Source organism: Pseudonaja textilis, chromosome 1 (genome assembly GCF_049901715.1).
Source record: "Pseudonaja textilis isolate UNSWEBS1 chromosome 1, rPseTex1.2, whole genome shotgun sequence".
NCBI classification, from domain to species: domain Eukaryota; kingdom Metazoa; phylum Chordata; class Lepidosauria; order Squamata; family Elapidae; genus Pseudonaja; species Pseudonaja textilis.
In genome coordinates, this window is record NC_141990.1 from 292,013,733 (window position 1) to 292,031,781 (window position 18,049).

General features: G+C 36.2%; 1 protein-coding gene across 4 annotated transcripts in view; it reads right to left on the reverse strand.

Annotated features, from left to right (window-relative positions):
* Positions 1–18,049, reverse strand: part of CCDC88C (coiled-coil and HOOK domain protein 88C) — an 86,753-nt gene that overhangs the window by 18,068 nt on the left and 50,636 nt on the right. For all 4 annotated transcript variants that reach the window (XM_026713117.2, XM_026713109.2, XM_087922097.1 and 1 more), the window contains exons 8-19: positions 17,315–17,499; positions 16,001–16,082; positions 14,210–14,368; positions 12,331–12,477; positions 11,159–11,303; positions 10,444–10,625; positions 7,907–8,044; positions 5,001–6,071; positions 4,043–4,170; positions 3,079–3,220; positions 1,683–1,829; positions 370–531 (exon numbers count right to left, since the gene is read on the reverse strand). In XM_026713117.2, the coding sequence (XP_026568902.1) occupies positions 370–531; positions 1,683–1,829; positions 3,079–3,220; positions 4,043–4,170; positions 5,001–6,071; positions 7,907–8,044; positions 10,444–10,625; positions 11,159–11,303; positions 12,331–12,477; positions 14,210–14,368; positions 16,001–16,082; positions 17,315–17,499 (2,688 nt within the window). The remainder of the gene's footprint in view (positions 1–369; positions 532–1,682; positions 1,830–3,078; positions 3,221–4,042; positions 4,171–5,000; positions 6,072–7,906; positions 8,045–10,443; positions 10,626–11,158; positions 11,304–12,330; positions 12,478–14,209; positions 14,369–16,000; positions 16,083–17,314; positions 17,500–18,049) is intronic.

Consider the following 18,049-nt stretch of genomic DNA (forward strand, 5'->3'; position numbering starts at 1 on the left):
ACTATTAGAACTACACTATATGCATTTAATCAGAACACCCACAAACTCTATTTAGTGAAAGGTAATTTTAAATGCAATTTCCCTTTTTTTTTCATCTATGTTTTTGTTTCTTTACTTCTTTTTGCCTTGTCTTTGTTTTGTTTTTATCTTAGCAAAAGCAAAATAAATGTATTTTAACAACTGAAATCCAAATGTTTTCTGATTTTCTCAAAAAGTAGAATACTCAAAGGTATTGCTTTGCAGGTTGGGAAAGGAAGATACATCACACTGACATTGAAAATAAATTGGATTAACGATAGAAAGTAGTTATTTTCTGCTTCCTCAAAAACAAAAGTATATATAAATTTTCAGACAGATTTTTTTTCTGACCTGAAGTTTAGCTGTTTGTGTTTGCATTGCAGTGTTATGCTCTTGCAGGAAAGCATTTTGCTTTTGTAGTGTCAGGATCTGGCTGTTGAGGGAGCCATTTTGCATTTCCAAACGAGCTAGTTGCTCTTTATGAAGCTGTATACCTGTTTGCAGAGCTGCATTCTAAAGAGAGAGAAAATAACTGTTGAGATAGGAGAGAATAAAGTGGTCACATAGTCTGAGATCAATTGCTAAGTATATCGGCTATATCATCCAGGACAGAAAGTAATTGAGAGGTTTGCTTTCTTTTCCCATAACTAGAAAGTATTTGGCTATAATAGTTAATTGTTCTAGCACAGCAATGAACTATTCTGGCTTCTGACACTAGGCAGGGAATAAAAAGTCATAGGAATGCCACACCACAATCTCAGAAAGTTCAATTCAGCAACCAAGAAACCCATCTGCTTCTGTCCACTGAGACCTGTTTCACTTGCCTGTATTTTATCTTATTTTCTTTTTGTGAAATTACTATGGAAAACTGTGAGCTAGGAATTAATTTTTTTAATATCCTTACATTCCTTAAAAGATTTGAGGTGATTTAATCGTAGTTCCTGCCCTCAGTCCAGTTTCTCTTTGAAATCTATCTTAAGGTCTGAAATGACCAAAGTTTTGCTCTGCATCCCACAGGAATGGGAGGTGTGTTTGTGTGTGTTAGAGTTAACAGTTATGTTTGTGCCAGAGAGCATCTCTCATTCAGTGGTTTTTCAAATGGCAGCACCTACAATCTGCACAAGAGGAAGGGTATTGGTTATGCCTGTGTTCTACTGGCTGACAAGGCAACTGCATTCAAAACTGCCATATTTGTTTTCAGGTAACATTGCAGGGAGGCTGAACAGAACTGTCCATTTCTCTTTTTGAACAGTCACCATAAAAATGGTCTAGCATCCTCTGCAAATTTCTTTTCAATCCAATCATTACAAAAATAAAATAAAATGCTACCATACAATGAAATGCCCTTTTTATTTAGGCAACTTCCCCAACTTGAAAGAACGGTTAATTCTTTAGAATGGTGAAACACAATAAAGAAAATAATATTAAGTATTATTCATAGGGATACTTCATATATTATAATACGCTTCTGAAAGGAAACGTTATATAAAAATTTCTATTTATTGCAGTTTAGCACAGAATATGTTCAGAATCAAAGATGCATGGAGAAGTACATAAATTCAATCAGTACATAAACATGTTCAAATATAACCCAATAATGAATTAAAATATGTGAATTGTTTGTAACCTAAAATGGAAATAAGCACACACAGCTGACATCTTACATTCCTTTCTAGTTCTATAGCTCTGTCCTTCACTTTGAGAAGTTCCATTGTTGCTTCCTTCTGACAATTTTCCAATGGTTGATTTAGCTTTTGCATTAAAGTTCCCTCTTCTTGCTTCTGCTTAAGACATGCAAAATCCTTCCTCATCTGTAAATGTAGCCAAAGATTGTAACATGTGCAGTTATTTACTTGAAAAGATCACACAAAATTTAAGATAACCCTCCAACAAATGCAGCATTAGATAGGGAAAAAAACTTAACAAATACAGACCAAATCCCTACATGGTCAACTATGTTTATCAACTTCCACTGAAATCATTTCTGGATATTTTGTCTCCAAAAGTGCATACATGTTACCCATCTATACAAGGATGTATGTATGTGCATGTGTATACATGTGTATGTGTGTGTGTTACCTGTATATATACACTGACCTGAACCAGAGCCAAACTAGGCAAAGCCAGAACAAAAACTGAAAACATGGTTATTGATTAAAGGTGTCTGCAAATAAAACAAGGCACCTGCATCAGTGAAATTCTCTAAAGAAACCATATTTTCATGCATAAACTAGTGATTCGCTCACAAAGAGTTAGTAAAAATCTGGGCTTAGTAAGCATAACACTTTAAATAGTTATTGCTGCCAAGCAAGTATGCCAAGACTACTGCAGTACTGAGGATGGATTTATTTACACTGGGTTAACTGGAGTAAAAACTGGAAAAATGATCTTTGGTATATTGAATTGTAGCTAAATCCCAATCAATTTGAAGTTTTTAGTTTGGATGTAAGAATCTGTAACTTGTTAGTTCTTTTTCATTCATATGTTAATTAATTCTTTCCCCTCTATGTGTAGAAAATAATAGATGTCTGAAATGGAGAACTTCTCTATTAATTGATTACCAGAATATTTAGTTATGGATTCTGTTTTCATTCATGAGCAGAACTTTTATTTAAAAAAAAACCCATTGCTAACATTCACTTCCTACAGGTGGAAGGCAATAAGAGAGCAGAGCTGAGTATGTTCATCTCCACTGAACTTGAAGTGATGCTAGTAGCATCTCCTGTTTTCAGGCTCTTGTTTTCATAATAACCATTCCTTCACTTTGAACAGTGCATCTTCTATTCTCAAACAATATAAAATGATTCCCCCTTCCAAATTACAGGCAATTATTTAGGAGAAACCCCTTTTAGATAATTGTAAAATAAAATTGTATAGAGATTTAAGTCATAACCAAAAACCAGACACCTTCATCAATATATTAGAAAGCACGGGGTCAAAAGCACTTTTTATAAGCGAGCTGAAGAACTTCTGTATATATCAAGTTTTGCATTATTTCACAGGTGACCCATCATGGGTCATTTGCTACTATTGAGCATTGTTTCTGAGTTTCTGTCTTACCATGTTTAGTTCATTCTGTAACTGTTGGTTTAAGTTAACAAACTCTTGTAGTTTGGCCTCCAGTGCAACAATTTTCTCTTCTTTACTAGCTAGTGTTCTCTTTAGAATACATTCAGTTTGACTTTCCAAGATTTTATATTTCCTGAGGGGTGTTAAGGACAGCATGTCAGTAACTGAAAATATATGAAAGAACAAAGTCCATGTTTTGCAAGTATTAGCCGAGTGCCTAAGATTTACTTTATATCAGTATTTTATTTTCTCATCTGGGAAAATCAATGAATAAGATTAATGTACAATTTATAGAATTGCAATATCAGAATAGCGGTAAAGTTTGTCCCATGCAAAAGGGGTTACCCTAGAGACAAGCCAGGGTGGGGAAAAGTAGTATCATCTCTGATAGTGATGATATCGTGTCATCTCCGAAACCCCTGGGTACAATTTCCAGTATACCCATAAGAGTTGCAATAGGATTAGAATTTTTAATTGATATAAGGGGAAAGTATTAAGTATACATGTGTTTGGCTAATTTGATTGTAATTTGATTTACACATTTATCAAACTTAAATTCATTTTTGTCCTGGTCCCTCTTGCTTTTACTGTGGGCCCCCTCTACTTGTTGTAATGTGGTATTTGGACCACTATCCACAAATTAACTGCATCCTTTATCTAAGGAAGCTTTCATATTCCTTCAAGCAGTGATTGGAAGAAAGAATGCTTCTACAGAAACTTACTATCTAACCAATTTTTAAAGTGGTAGTTTTGTTGCCAATTATAGGCCAGTTGTTTAAATAAGAAAACCACCTGTTTAAAAGATTTAGATTAGATAGGGAACTTTCTTCCAGCTACCTGTTAACTATAATTTCCAATCGCAAAAAAGCACTTGTGCCTAAAACCTGGAGGAGACTAAAGGAACAGAAGTTAAAATACAGAAATATGCAGACTGGGAAACAAACTATCTTCTCACTTCTCACTGTTGCCATTATCATCCTGAAGAAGCAGCTCCTTATTTAATCCCATCTTCTCTAGTTCCTGGTCCAATTTATCCATCTCACTAGATAACTTCTGGCTTTTCAACTTCTCAAGAACTAAATCCTGCAAATAGGAACAATGATGAAAAAACAAATAATTTCCAAGGCTGCTAGGAAAAAATGTGAACATGTACACAATTTTACTATGAAGAAACATAAATCAAAATGTTTTAATCAAGGTTTTAGATGTAGCTGTATTCTCATGAAATCTTACTTGTGCAATGGTTTTATTCAGGCGTTTTTTATAGATATCTGGTACTTTCTTAATCTATTGGACCTCACTTCTCACAAACAGTGAGCAGTGAGGTCCAACAGATTGAGAAAGTACCAGATATCTATAAAAAACATTGTAGCTCAACATACAGATGTTTTTGGAACATGATCTTCCATAATTGGAATTATCATCTCTCAGCTTCTATACAATACTTTTTTCCTAAAATAAAGTAGCTACTCTATGCCAAGCAATGATTAAATGAGGAAGTCTATTGCAATTTCTCATTTCATTCAAATAAAGGGAAGTGTCATCAGTTATGGAACCATCTGAGTAGGTTAAAATTACGTTGACTGTATAATATTTCCCCTATTTGAAATACCCATAGTTCATAAAAAAAACTGATTATGTTCCACCATACAAAGAGGCTCCATGAATTTGCAAAAGGCTTCCACCTACTGCAGCATAATAAACTGAACTGATTTATCTGAAGCATAAGATAAGTCTGTGCCTTTGCTGTGTTGTACATGAATCAACAATTGGCTTCCATGATACAATCAATGACTACAATGACTGCCTACAATTCATTATTCCCTATTTCTAAGGAAGTTGTAAAGCTTTTAATCACTACATCCTGGTTTCCTAATTCCTCATGAGAGGATAGGCAGTGAAATTGTGCTTACCTCTCTTAACGTAGCTAGAGTTCTCTTATCAATAGTAACTTGCTTCTGTAGATCTTTATTGCTCTTTTCAAATTCCTTCATCTTATTTGATGAATCTCTGACTCTAGCAAGTTCTCTTTCTAAAATCTTGTATTCTTTTTCAATTGCTGTTAATTTTATAGTATTTTCATCCAAGTTAGCATCTTTTAGCTCTACTTGCTGCCATAGTCTTTTTGTCTCTTTTTCTAGCATTTTTTTGTCTTTATCCAATTGAAACACTTCCTGCTCCAACAGTTTCTTCTCTTTTTCCAACAATTCCACTTGCTTATTTGAGATTTTCAGTTCCTCTGATTTTCTCTGAAGACTTTGATTGTCATCTTCAACACCCTGGAGTTCTTTTTCCAACTGTTGAACTTTTTTATTGCTACTTTCTAGAATTTGCTGCAGTCTTTGATTCTCTGCATTCATACTCTGGTAACTCAGCTCCAACCTTTCTGATTTCTTGAGCAGAACTTTCTGCATGACTATGTTTTTTTGAAGTTCCTCATTTTCCTTTTCTAGCTGTTTGTTTTCTGCCTCTATCTGGGCTAATTTTGTACTGGTTAATCTCATAGTCTCTACAATTTGCCTGAGCTCCAGGTTTTTGTCATCTAGTTGTTTATTATTCTTTTCTAAATTTTCCAGCTGGATAGAAACATTGTGCAAAGTATCTAGAGACTTTTTCAGCTTTTTGTTTTCTACTTCCAGATCCTTGTTTTCTTGTTCAAGTACTTCTACTTTCTCAGTGGTAATTTTCATGGCTGCAATTCTTTTGGCAAGCTGGTCATTCTCCCTTTCTAGCCGATGAAGTTCTTTATCCATTTCTTCTACTCTTTCTACTTTTTCTTTAACTTGCTCAAAATCTCTTTGCAACTGCTTTTTTTCAAATTCAAGCTTACTGAGCTTGCTGTTGCTCTCGCTAACTGCCTCATGAAGTATTTTGTTTTCCATTTCAATGTTTTTCACTTTGGCCTCTGTACTGACTTGAGATCTCTGTCTTAGAGAGAAAACCACTTGATTCAGGTGGTCAGTTTCTTTTTCTAGGTCTTGTATCTAGAGTCAGAACAAAAAAAAAAAGATGATTCATTATATACCAAAATGTACTCTTGTAGATTTCATATTAGATAAAAGAAAATCTGGATTAATAACATGAAATTGTTTTATAGCAAACTGTATGAGGCAAAAAAGCTATTGTTGGACTCATACTTTTACTCTATTTTTAAATGACATCTAACACAAAGAGTCATATGACATTTGTCTTTATCCGAGTCAATGCCACAAATGTTAAGAGGAATGGCTGAAGACCAGATGGAGTCGCTAACACCAAGAGTCAGAAGTGTCAGAATACATATTCAATCCAAAATTCAAGAGAAAAAGAATATGATTCAGTTGAACAACCAAACATTATTTCAAACAGATACATTTCATTAAATGATACTTTGGAAGGTGTGACATCTCTTAACGATCATTCTAAATCATTATGCTGAAGTGACTCAACCAGAAAGACAGTTCCTGGATAAGTCAACATTTCAACCAATTTAAATATATTATGAGTATGAAAATAAAAGGATAAACTGCTTTCTGTTTTGAGTCTGCTCAGTCCTTGAATTCAGCAAAAACATGTTCCTCCTTCTGTTATATATGCAAGCCAACAATTTTCTAATATCCAACTGCAGGGGTGGGATCAGGGGTGGGATTCAAATTTTTTAACAACCAGTTCTGTGGCCATGGTTTAGGTGGTGGTCATGGCTTGGTGGACATGGCTTGGTAGTCATGCTATTGGTTGGATGTGGCTAACTCAATATCACTCACATCGAGGAACGCATCTTCTTGCCTGGTCTCTCAAGATTGTGGGGATGCTGCAACAGTCGTAAGTGTGAAAAATGGTCATAAGTCACTTTTTCAGTGCCATTGTAACTTTGAATGGTTACTCCACACAAGCAAAGTACCAGCAAAGGAAGAAAAAAAAACTCCAAAGAAGTTCCAGAGACAGGAAGTCAAGTCCTGCCAAGAATGTAATAAGAGTTAACGGAGAGGCAGTTTCTGTAAGCAACACCAGAATGTTTCCTTCTGCCTTCCTTACAGGATTAGGCCAGTAATTTCTTCTAACAATCGGTTTTCCAAACTGCTTAGAATGTTAACAACCAGTTCTAGCGAATAGGTGTGAACTGGTAGAATCCCACCCAACAACTGGTTCTGTGGGCGTGGCTATGGGTGTGACCATGTGACTGGTTGGGCATGGCTGCTTCTTTTTGCAACAAAACCCTTCCCCCATTTTTGGAGCCTTCTGGACCTCAGGGAAACCTCCTGGAGGAAACCTTTTTGCTTCCAGGAAGCTTCCCTGGGGCACAAGAAGGAAAAAAACTGAGCAGGGGGGGCATGCAGCAACCCCCTGCACTCTGTTTTGGGTCCATCTGCGCCTCAGGGGAACTTCCTGGGGGGTATTTTTGCTCCCAGAATGCTTCTCTGGGGCCCAGGAAGGCAAAAAATGGGAGGTAGGGGGTGCTATACCCCCACCTTCATTTTTTGCCTTTCCGGGCTTCAGGGAAGCCGCCTGGGCAAAGCAGTAAGTAAGCGAGGGTAATCCCGGCACAGATGATCATAGGAACAGTTGATGGTTGGGAGGGGAAAAAAAGAAATACATTAAGGAGAGACTGGGGAGGGGGGAGAATGCAGTCAGTGATGTCAGGCATGCGTGCAATAAGGACCAACTGGGCGGGGAGGGGAGGGGCAGGCGGGGAGGGGCCAGCCAGGGGCACAATTTGCCGGTTCTCCGAACTGCAGAGTATCATAACCGGTTCTATAGAACCTGTCCAAACCGGTAGAATCCCACACCTGCCCAACTGGTTATATTTGAAGAAAAACTTCAGCAAAACTGACATCTCTACCTGTCTTTCTTGATCAGCTTTTAAAGCCTCCATTGTATCCTTAAGATCTTGCTTTTCTTTCAAGAGTTCTTCACTTAAAGCCTCCAAGTCTTGGTTACTTTGCTTCTCCTTTTCTATCTGATTTTGCAGCTTCTCAATCTGGATAGAAAAGGTTTTATGTAACTCAGAAGAAACATTGTTCACATCGAAGGACATTTTGAAAATTAAGTATTTTAAACTTTATCAATAAGTTTGCCAAAGCAATATAACACAACAGAAATAAAATATGTTGGCTTCCACCTTCTTTAGATGTGGCAGTGAATCAAAGACAACATAGCAGCAATTTAATGGGAGGAGATGGCATTTCTAATCTATATTTGCTGCATGTTTGGATGAGTATCTACAACAACACTGCTCTACAAAAATGATGATTTCTACCTCCTTCCCTTTGCCTAAAGTACCAAAAGTAGGTAGTCCCTAGCTTATGTAACCATGACTACCATGAATTCAATGACACACAAGGAATGTAACACAAAGAGCCTGCATATGTGTAAAGTAATACTCTATAAGTTCTAATTGCATAAAAGAATATCCAGTCTTGGCTGAGCACCCAACAAGCTTGCTGAAACTATTATAGGCATATAAAAAATTAATTGGCCATGAGAGTGCTGGGCCAGTTGAGCTCGGATTTCTGAATGAATTGGCAATGTATCCCAAAATTAACAGTTACTGTCATTAAGAAGCATATGGATGACTTAGAAAAGGATGAAGGCTGGTGGATCAACACCCTTTATATGGCAGGAAAGTTTAGATAAGAACATTTAACTTTAAGAAGCCTATAATTGCAACATGCTTTACTGTTCCCGAGAGGATATTTACTGAAGGTTGGAATATCAATCATTGTGGCAGTAAATTCAACTTGCAGGAATGTCTGGTCAGAGGACAAGAAATGAAAGGGGAAGATCTAATTAAATCTGCCTCTTTCCACTCAGAGACTCTCAGGATGAAATATTACAATTTCATTTAATAATGACATTTAAAAAATATAACTCAAAATGATTGAAAAACGAAGATTATTTAATCTATTTTAAGACTTCTAAAATCAAGTCTACTAAATTTACTTTTAAAAGTCCCAGATTACCATACTGAATTATCCTCACTTACGTGCTTGTTTACAAGTTCAAGATTTTGAGTCAAGTCTAGTCTTTGCAAAACTTTAAGTCAAGTTCTATGTTTGTTTATTTTCTCTTTAATAAAACTTTCTACCATTTTACTAAGAATGGATGTGAAGCTTAAAATTTGATCCATTTTCACTCCTTAACTATCATTAAGCAATGCCTTTTATTTTTAACAGCTGTTCTTCAGATGGTCTCACCCTTTTCAAGCAGCTGCCATTACTACTTATTTTCCTTCCTTCCTCCTTCTTCCTTCCTTCCTTCCTTCCTTCCTTCCTTCCTCTTGCCCATCCTCTTAACACCCTTCAGAATTTGGTCAATCATAATCCCAGGGCTCTGAAAATACTATTCTGTTTCAAGCCAGAGGACAAACAAGGGAACTAAATCATGCTGAGCTCACAAGATCTGGGTATCACCTTAAGAAGGTTGAAATGAGATGAGCTCAGAGGCATCGGCAACTCTCATTTACAATTTTTATCTATGTAATATATTATAAACAACTGCCAAATATACAGCAAAAGCTTCTGTGCATATGTCATGAATCTGCCCTCTCTGTCCGAAAATATATGGTATGACTTTCTACCATCCTTCACTAGGCTGAAAAATACAGTCAACATTATGAAAAAACAACAACCAATAATGACAATGAGCACTACTAAAACATGCACCCTTGAACACATAGCAGTACCATTTTCTTTACATCGCAGAGATAACTAAAACTATGGACACTCCAAGGATAGCCCAACTATAGTCATCCAAAGATTGCCAATCATAGTAAAGCCACTCTATTCTGTTCTTTTTTAAAAATTGTCCTACAAAAACCACACATAAATTTTCAAATTGGTTATACTCTCAGTGCAGAGCAGATGCAGAATGTGAGTGTAGGAAATGTTAAGATCTGTTCCTACCTTTTAAGGATGCTGTCAATCAATCAACAGGCACTAAGAGAACTAAATAAAATCTAAATAGTTTCTCTAATACAGTGTTTCTCAACCTTGGCTACTTGAAGTGTGGATGTCACTCCTAGATTTCCCCAGCCGGAGTGGGTATTCCTCACTAACTGGAAAATTCTGAGAGTTGAAGTCCACACATCTTCAGGCCAAGGTTGAAAAACACTGCTGTAAAAAGTACAAGTGACAGAACAAAGGACCTTTGGCCTTTCTGGTACTTTCTGGTCTTTTCTCACAATTGCCAACCAAGAACACGTTGTCTTCTAGCAGAATGCTTTTAGAGCCAGTTACACTAGCTTCAAGGCCAACAGCTATAGATTATTCATCCCTTTTTTGGAAGCCAACCAAACTGATAGCCAACACTATGCCTTGTGGTAGATAACTTCCAAACACACTTGATTGGGTAACTGTAAATATAAATTATGTTATTTACCTTTTGGCCAAGTTGTTGATTCTCATTTTGTAGTTCTACAAATTTGAGGCTATTCTCTTCAGTGACTAGAGATGCATCTCTGAGCTCCTGGATGATATTTTGCAGGCTCTGGTTATCCTTCTCAAGTTTCAAGATACGACTTGATGCACATTCATTCAACTCAAAGACAAAAGATTTCCTTGCTGTTGAAATACAATATCCAGAATGCCCAACTATAAACACATTTGCAAACATGGATCCATTTCCAGCTATTTCTTAATCTGTTGATCAGAACAGACTAATTTGTTTAAATAAAATATTTTTAATTTACATAAAATCATTTTAATTTATTTAAATAACATCCATTTAAAAATAGAGGGTTAAGGTACACCCTAGCCAGTGTTATTTTATTAAAATGTCATTCTATACAACTAATAAAAATAATCACCTTTAAATCCATTAATATACACTTTAAGGGAAGTCTGACTTAATAAAGAATATCTCATTCTACATAATGGATTATTCTGCGTAATGAAGTAAAAAGTGTCATTTTTTTAAAATGAGAAAGGAAAATATTTCATAAGAATGGAATACAGAATTACTTTTGATCATTTTGCAATATATGAACCCAAGTTCAATATAGGAATTCTTCCTTTTTCCCATTAATTCTGAATTAATTTTACAAAAATCATATACATATGACATGAGGAGTAGCAAACTGATTTGTTGTACTTACTATCTGAGAGATCTGTATTCTTTGACAATTGTTCCAGTTCCTTGCCGAGGTGGACTGACTCATTCATACTTTGTTTCTGTGCAATTTCTAGCACCATATTTTCTTCCAAGAGCTCTTCAATTCTCTTTTTGTCAGTATCCCTGTCCTAATGGAGGACAAGGCACATTGTTTTATAATCTAGCTTGGATGATGGACATTTGGGTCTACAAAAGAAAGCTATGCAGCAAAGGCAACACTTACAATTTCTTCAGCCTAAATAGGGGATTGAAGTTTATCTGACCAAGATATCAACATTCATCTCCCACCAGTTTGGTGGAAGTAGATCTAATGCTCAGTCTGAAAACAACTGAAATTATGGCTCAAAAATCATCTTGTCTGGCTTTTCCTAACGGAAAATGAATTTTCTAGGTAAATATCAGCAGAATTAATGTAACATAAATAAGAATAAAAAGGAAAGATAATGATAAAATTCAAATGTACATTAAAGAATACCAATCACTATATCAGTGATGAATCCCAAAGTGTCTTATTCCTATGTTTTAAAACAATGCTTCTCTTAACTTCAGAATAGAAGAAAACTGCCATAAATTGTAAATAAAATTTGCTTTAGCCAGCATCCCACTTCCCATTTTGGTCAGTTAGAGAGCTCACAAAGGAAGTATGAAGCAAAAGTTAATTTAACTTTTAATCATTTGCCTCCTATATTCCTATCATATTGCTTCAGAACACTGAGCCTCCATAGTTTCTTAAACACCCATTCTGCCTTCCCAAATCTCCTAAGTTTAATGTATTTTGGAAACTATTTTGTCTGACATGAGCATTCTGAGAATAAGGTTTTGATTATGGGCTGGAACTGGATTGTATGAGCATTTAGAAAGATTTCTCTTGCCACAAAGACTGCAATCTGGTGAGGCCTTAATCCTAAATGTGGCAGTTAAACATTTAATTTCTTCTACGAAATATATATTACCATTAAAATATACAAACTTAACACATGAATATAATTTCATACTTTCGAGTTAGTGTCAATCTGATTTTCAGCATTTTCAAAAAAATACTGCACTGTTTCAAAGAGAGTTAATCTTTTTGGTATTCAGGCCAGTGTTCAGTCGCCTGAAAACTAATTAGCTTGAAAAGAAATCCCACCAAAGTTTAAAATTATCACACTGTACCAGTTCTATGTCATGAAGTTTGGATTTCAATTGCAAATTTTCTTTTTCAATCTCATGTAATTTATCGCCACGAGCTCTTGCTATCATCAATTGCTCTTCCAACATTGTCTTTGTTTCAATTAATACAATGTTGTCTTCTCTAAGCTCCTGCAATTGAAAAAACAATCACAAAACTGAGTTATTTAACCAGGGTTTCAAACACCACACAATTTTAATAAGCATCAGTTTAATACCAGCATCAATAGCATACCATGACATATTTTTCTGTAGGTAAAGGATGACTTAGAAAAGTAATGTTATGTCTATAGAATTCTTCAGTTATTGAGCTAAAAAAATAGAATTTAGCTAGATTGGCAAAAGTATTATTTGAAAGCTAGAATGTAAAAGTAATTTTCATGTGTATTTTCCTACAAGAATGGAACCATCCCCTACTTTCCTATGAAAATAAATAAGATAAAATGATGAAATACAATTGTGCCTGATAAAATATTAGAACTGTTTCTAGGTGAGATGGGCAGCACACAAATGAAATAAGTAAAAACAAACAAACAAATCTCAAAAATGTTCCCAGGGTTCTGTTGCCAATTGACAGTTGTAGATGACAGGATGCAATGCTGGACTACTTATAACTTGTTCCTCTATGCAGATGAACAGTTTTAACCTCTTAATCAATTTGAGAGCAAAGGTACAGTCAGCACTTTACTAAACAGCATGAGGTGATGAATTCTAAAAGAGTGTCAGAGAGGAAAGAGGTAGTATAGCTAGATTCTGTTTCTGCAGCTCCTCTTCTTAGATGCCTGAGAAAGCTGCACAATAAGCTGGGATTACACAGCACGCAGTTTGGCCATTCCACAGAAAAGAACATTAAATGAAACCAAAATTCGATTCCTACCTGCAACTCTGAACAAAGCTTTATTAAATGGTACCGCTTAAGAAATTAATTTTTTAGTGGTATTCAGCATCATTACTTTTTGATGACAGCTTGGCTGACATAATTGGGTTTTTTCCCCAGAAAAAAATCAGCAGTATTTGCTCAAAACAAGAAGGCATACTTGTTGATCAGTCTAATTTATTAGTAAAGAGCAATATTTTGAAGAACTCTCCCTGATCACTTGGAGTTGGTTCCTCCCTTGCTGGGCATGGGTAAACTTGAAAACAGAAATGTAAAGTGTTACATTCAGATCTGAACTTCTGGTCTGACACTTCTTTAAAAATGAAAATCTAAGGGCAGATTTTGGAGTTAGTGTATGGAGGTTGATTTCCTAGAAAAGTGACACACCAGAATCTGAATATTTTTCCAGGAGCAACTGGGCACTATACAGCCCGGGGGGTAGCCAGACAGAGTGCATGAACATGCTGTCAATTGCCAGAATCCTTAACCATCTGGACTTAAGGCAAGTACAGATTCTAAATCTGTTACCTATGGCCCAGTTTTGCTAAAGAATCATTACACTGCAGCTGGAGTGTTAATTGTATTTATACTCTTCCACCAGTATCTTCTGCTACAGAGAGGAGAAAACTACAGATGGATTTATATTTGTAGACTGGCAGAGGAGGCTGGGATGATATGTTCCCTTTCGGGTTTTCCAAAAACTTTACCCAGAACAGGATACAATTAAGAATATGGGGTGACCAGCTCACAAGTAGTATTAGAAACAGTCTTCTGTCAGAGAAACGATAGTTCATAACCACCTTTCATATGGGAGCATGGTTATCAACCTGTCCAAAGGCGGCTAGTTCTTATAAGAATTATGTTATTATCATTGTGTGATGCCATCAGGTAGCAAGTGCTCATCTAAACAATTACAGAATATAATACACATCGGATTAAATTAGCAATAAATGCCAAAACTCCCCTTCTTGCTATACCCCAACTTGCCTCCATCCGTGCTTTGTAGAAATCCACATCATGAAGCTTTTCTTTACACCGGACCAGCTCCATCTCAAGTCTCTCCACTCTGTTTGCTTTCTCCCTTAAGGAATCTAACTCATCTCTGTAGGCCCGAGCAGAGCGGGCATCTGCCATGAGGTTAATATTCTGAATAAAGTAAAATCAATACAGCAAAACTTTTGAAATGACTTATTAACAAAAAGGAAACACCATAAGGAGTTTATAATAATACTACTTTCAGTATGCACAAGTTGTTGTGTTAAATGCCTATTTGTTCCCACAAAACAAAGATAAGTGTATGTCAGAAATTATGAAACTTGTGGGTTATTACTACGTCCAGTAACTCTTAGCAACTAACATAGCAATGAATGACCTGAAATTGCCAATTGATCTGCAGATTCAGACTTCTCCATTCATTGTTAAGTTTGAATTCCTTAAATACACCAAGAAAGGTTTCTTGTCCTGAGAGAAAGATAACCAGACCAAAAATTGAAGAGTACTATTAGTCACTTCAACTTTGTTATTGAGATGCTGACTTTTGGGGCTAACTTACTGGAGAACTTTATGTTACAAAACATTTTGTGGGAAGGAATCACATTCTAAAGCTTCTTGACCTCCCTTTCTGTATATAAACATTTAAATTAAAAAACATACTTTACTTTTCTTTACCAAGGAATCTTTCTTTCTTTAAATTATGCAACTGGATCATTGTTAAATCCCAGATGTCTGCTCAGACCAAAAATGGCTAACCCACAGCCTTCAGGCAGATCCTCAGTACCTCAGAGCACTCTCAGAAAATAAGAGATAGTTCTTAAAACAGGAAGTTCTTAAAATAAGAAATCCATGTGAACTAAATAAAGTTATGACATTCATATGGAAAAGTATGAGGAAGTATGAGAACAATAATAATCTGAGACTGGCCAAGCTTTAATAGAAATTATCAACAAAATTGGAACTGTAATATTTCAAAGCCAAAACCTAGATTGAGGCTCATTGCTTTGGTTTTTAAATATTACAATTCTAATTCTCAAAATCCACCTGGCCCCCTGAACTTTTAATTGGATGAATACGTATGGATGAATGTTTATGAACTAGGAAGGATTTTAATTCAGAAAGTCAACAATAAATGTTGTAAACCTATGTTTTGTTCTGTGTGTCATAAAAGTAACAGGCAGCAGTGGAGATATGATAAATATCTTGTTGATGAATACATGTGAAAAAATAAATGGGTACCTTAGGTCCTCACATACATCCTCCAACCTAAGCCAAAGCACATTCAAAATGCTAGCTGTATCCACTATAGCGATGTAGTTGCCTTGCTAGTTCTATCTCCTATGGCTCTTATATATATATTGGCCTCTAAGAGCCATAGGGGATATAACTAGCAAGGCAACTACATCGCTATAGTGGATATATATTTATATATATATAAATTAAAATGTGACCTTTAGGTGCTAAAAACTTTCCCTCTTATCTATCTTATCATCAAACAGATGCCACTAGGAAACCTACATACAGAGTTTGATGGCAATAATTCTCAAATACTGCTGTTCTGAAGCTGGTAACATTTGTTATCTATCCTAGCTATGAATTTGCAGATTCCAGACATAATTAAAAAACTTTCGTGAATCTGTCTAGTCAATTCTAAGGTTCTTCTCATTGGTGTGTATGTGAGTGTGTGTGTGTATGTATAAATACATAGCCAAAAATAGAATATGTATCACTTTAAGATCAATGTATGTTAATAGCTGCCCTATATACTTTGATAAATACCATTACCTCCTGCTTTATTTTCTGTAGTTCCAGGACCAGCTGATCTGCTTCATGTCTGCTGTCAACAAGCTGCTCTGATTTTTCTTCCCTGAGGATTTCATACAAGTTAATTAGTACCTCTTCTGCCAGATTTGGAAATCACTGAAGTTCAGCAAGAGGAACATAAAAGTTTTCAAGTTTTTTTGTCTTTAAATCCTCAAAATCAGCAATGACCATAGACCAATGAAAAAGAGGCCACAATTATTAGAAAGAGGCATCACCCAAAGGCATCATAACACAGGGAAAATGATACTAGCAGTGGGTTTCAGCAAGTTCTTCTGAAATAAAACACAGATTATTACCATGAAGCCCACTAATGCAAAAAAATGATTTATAAACCTTGTGTGTCTTATAAGCAGTCCTTGATTTTCATCGGCAGCTAAGATCAGAATTTTTCTTGCTAAGCAATGCAGTCATAAATGGCTTCGCAACATCAATGCCATTGTTAAGCATCACAGGTCGCATGGGTACCATTTGCAACCTCCTGCAAGCTTCCCCGTTGACTTTGCTATTCTGAAGCTATTCTGAGGCACAGAAAACTGCAGGTGGTGATCATGTGGCCATGCAGACACTGCAATGGCAAGAATTCTCAGGACAGGTCCTAAGTAGCACTCATTCAGTGCTGTCACAAAATTGAATGGTTGCCGAACACTTAATAGTCATTAAGCAAGGACTTCCTGTATATACATCTGCTCATAACATTTCTAACTATGTACAGGTAGTCCTCAACTTACAACCGCAATGGAGCCCCAAATTTATGCTGTTAAGTGAGAAGTTTGTTAAGTGCGTTTGCTCCATTTTACGATTTGTTAAGTGAATCACTGCAGTTCTTAAATTAGTCACACGGTTGTTAAGTGAATCTGTCTTCCCCATTGACTTGGCTTGCCAGAAGGTCACAAAAGGAGATCACATGACTCGGAGACACTGCAACCATTATAAATGTGAGCCACTTGCCAAGCTTCTTAATGTAAATCACATGACTAAGGGGATGCTACAAAGAAGTGTGAAAAATTGTCATAAGTCACTTTTTTCAGTGTCGTTGTAACTTTAAACGGTCACTAAATGAACTGTTGTAAGTTGAGGACTGTCCATACTTTCTGCTAATTCTTTGCCCAAACTGTAGTGTATGGAAGTTTACTTATACGCACGAGTAGGAGGGAGAAAGAAATGAACCAACCCCACAATGTTTTGTTTTGTTTTGGGTGTCCTATCCTGAAATGATATTCTCAATGAAAAACTACCAGTACAGACTAAAGTACTGAGTTCTGTCTTAGTACTCACAGTTCCTGCCTGATCCTTCTTAGTTTGGCTTTTGCATCCGCAAGCTCCACAGACAAATGCTGCTTGTCCTCGTTGGAGAGACGGCTGGCAAGATTCGGGGAAGAAGCTGGACTTGATGTTTTTAGAGGACTCAATGGCTGTTGGGACTGCAGGTAATCTCTGTCTTGAGTGAGATCTACAATTAACTGGAAGGAAAATAATGAAAACTAAAAGTTATGAGGAAAAAGTGCACCATATATGCAGATATTCATAGAAGGAAATGATTTATGAAAAGAAAATGGCAAACAAATGGCCATAAAAAATTGTTGTGGTACAAAAATACAAGAGGTTACAAAAAAATTAGTTGGACTTTTAACAAAACAGGGCCAAAATGGATTTATTTAACATGTGTTCCTTCAGAGCCCTATCTTCATTGTGAAGAATTTGTAATCCAAATCTGACAAGAGAGGAAAAGGCAGTACGTTTAAAAGAAACTAAGATGCTTTCAATTCAATCACTGTACATATACTGTATTTTTCGGAGTAAAAGATGCACTTTTTCCACCCCCAAAAGTGGGTGGAAATGTCTGTGCGTCATATACAGTGAATGTTGCCAAATCCCCGTCCGCCCCCACCCTTTGGCCTCTGCCTCCCAGCCTTCTTGCAGCAAACAGCCTGTTTCAGCTTCAGCACAGCCTGATTAGCACAAGCAGCTGATTGTCAGTTGGATCGGCCTCCCTATGATCAGCTGTTTCAG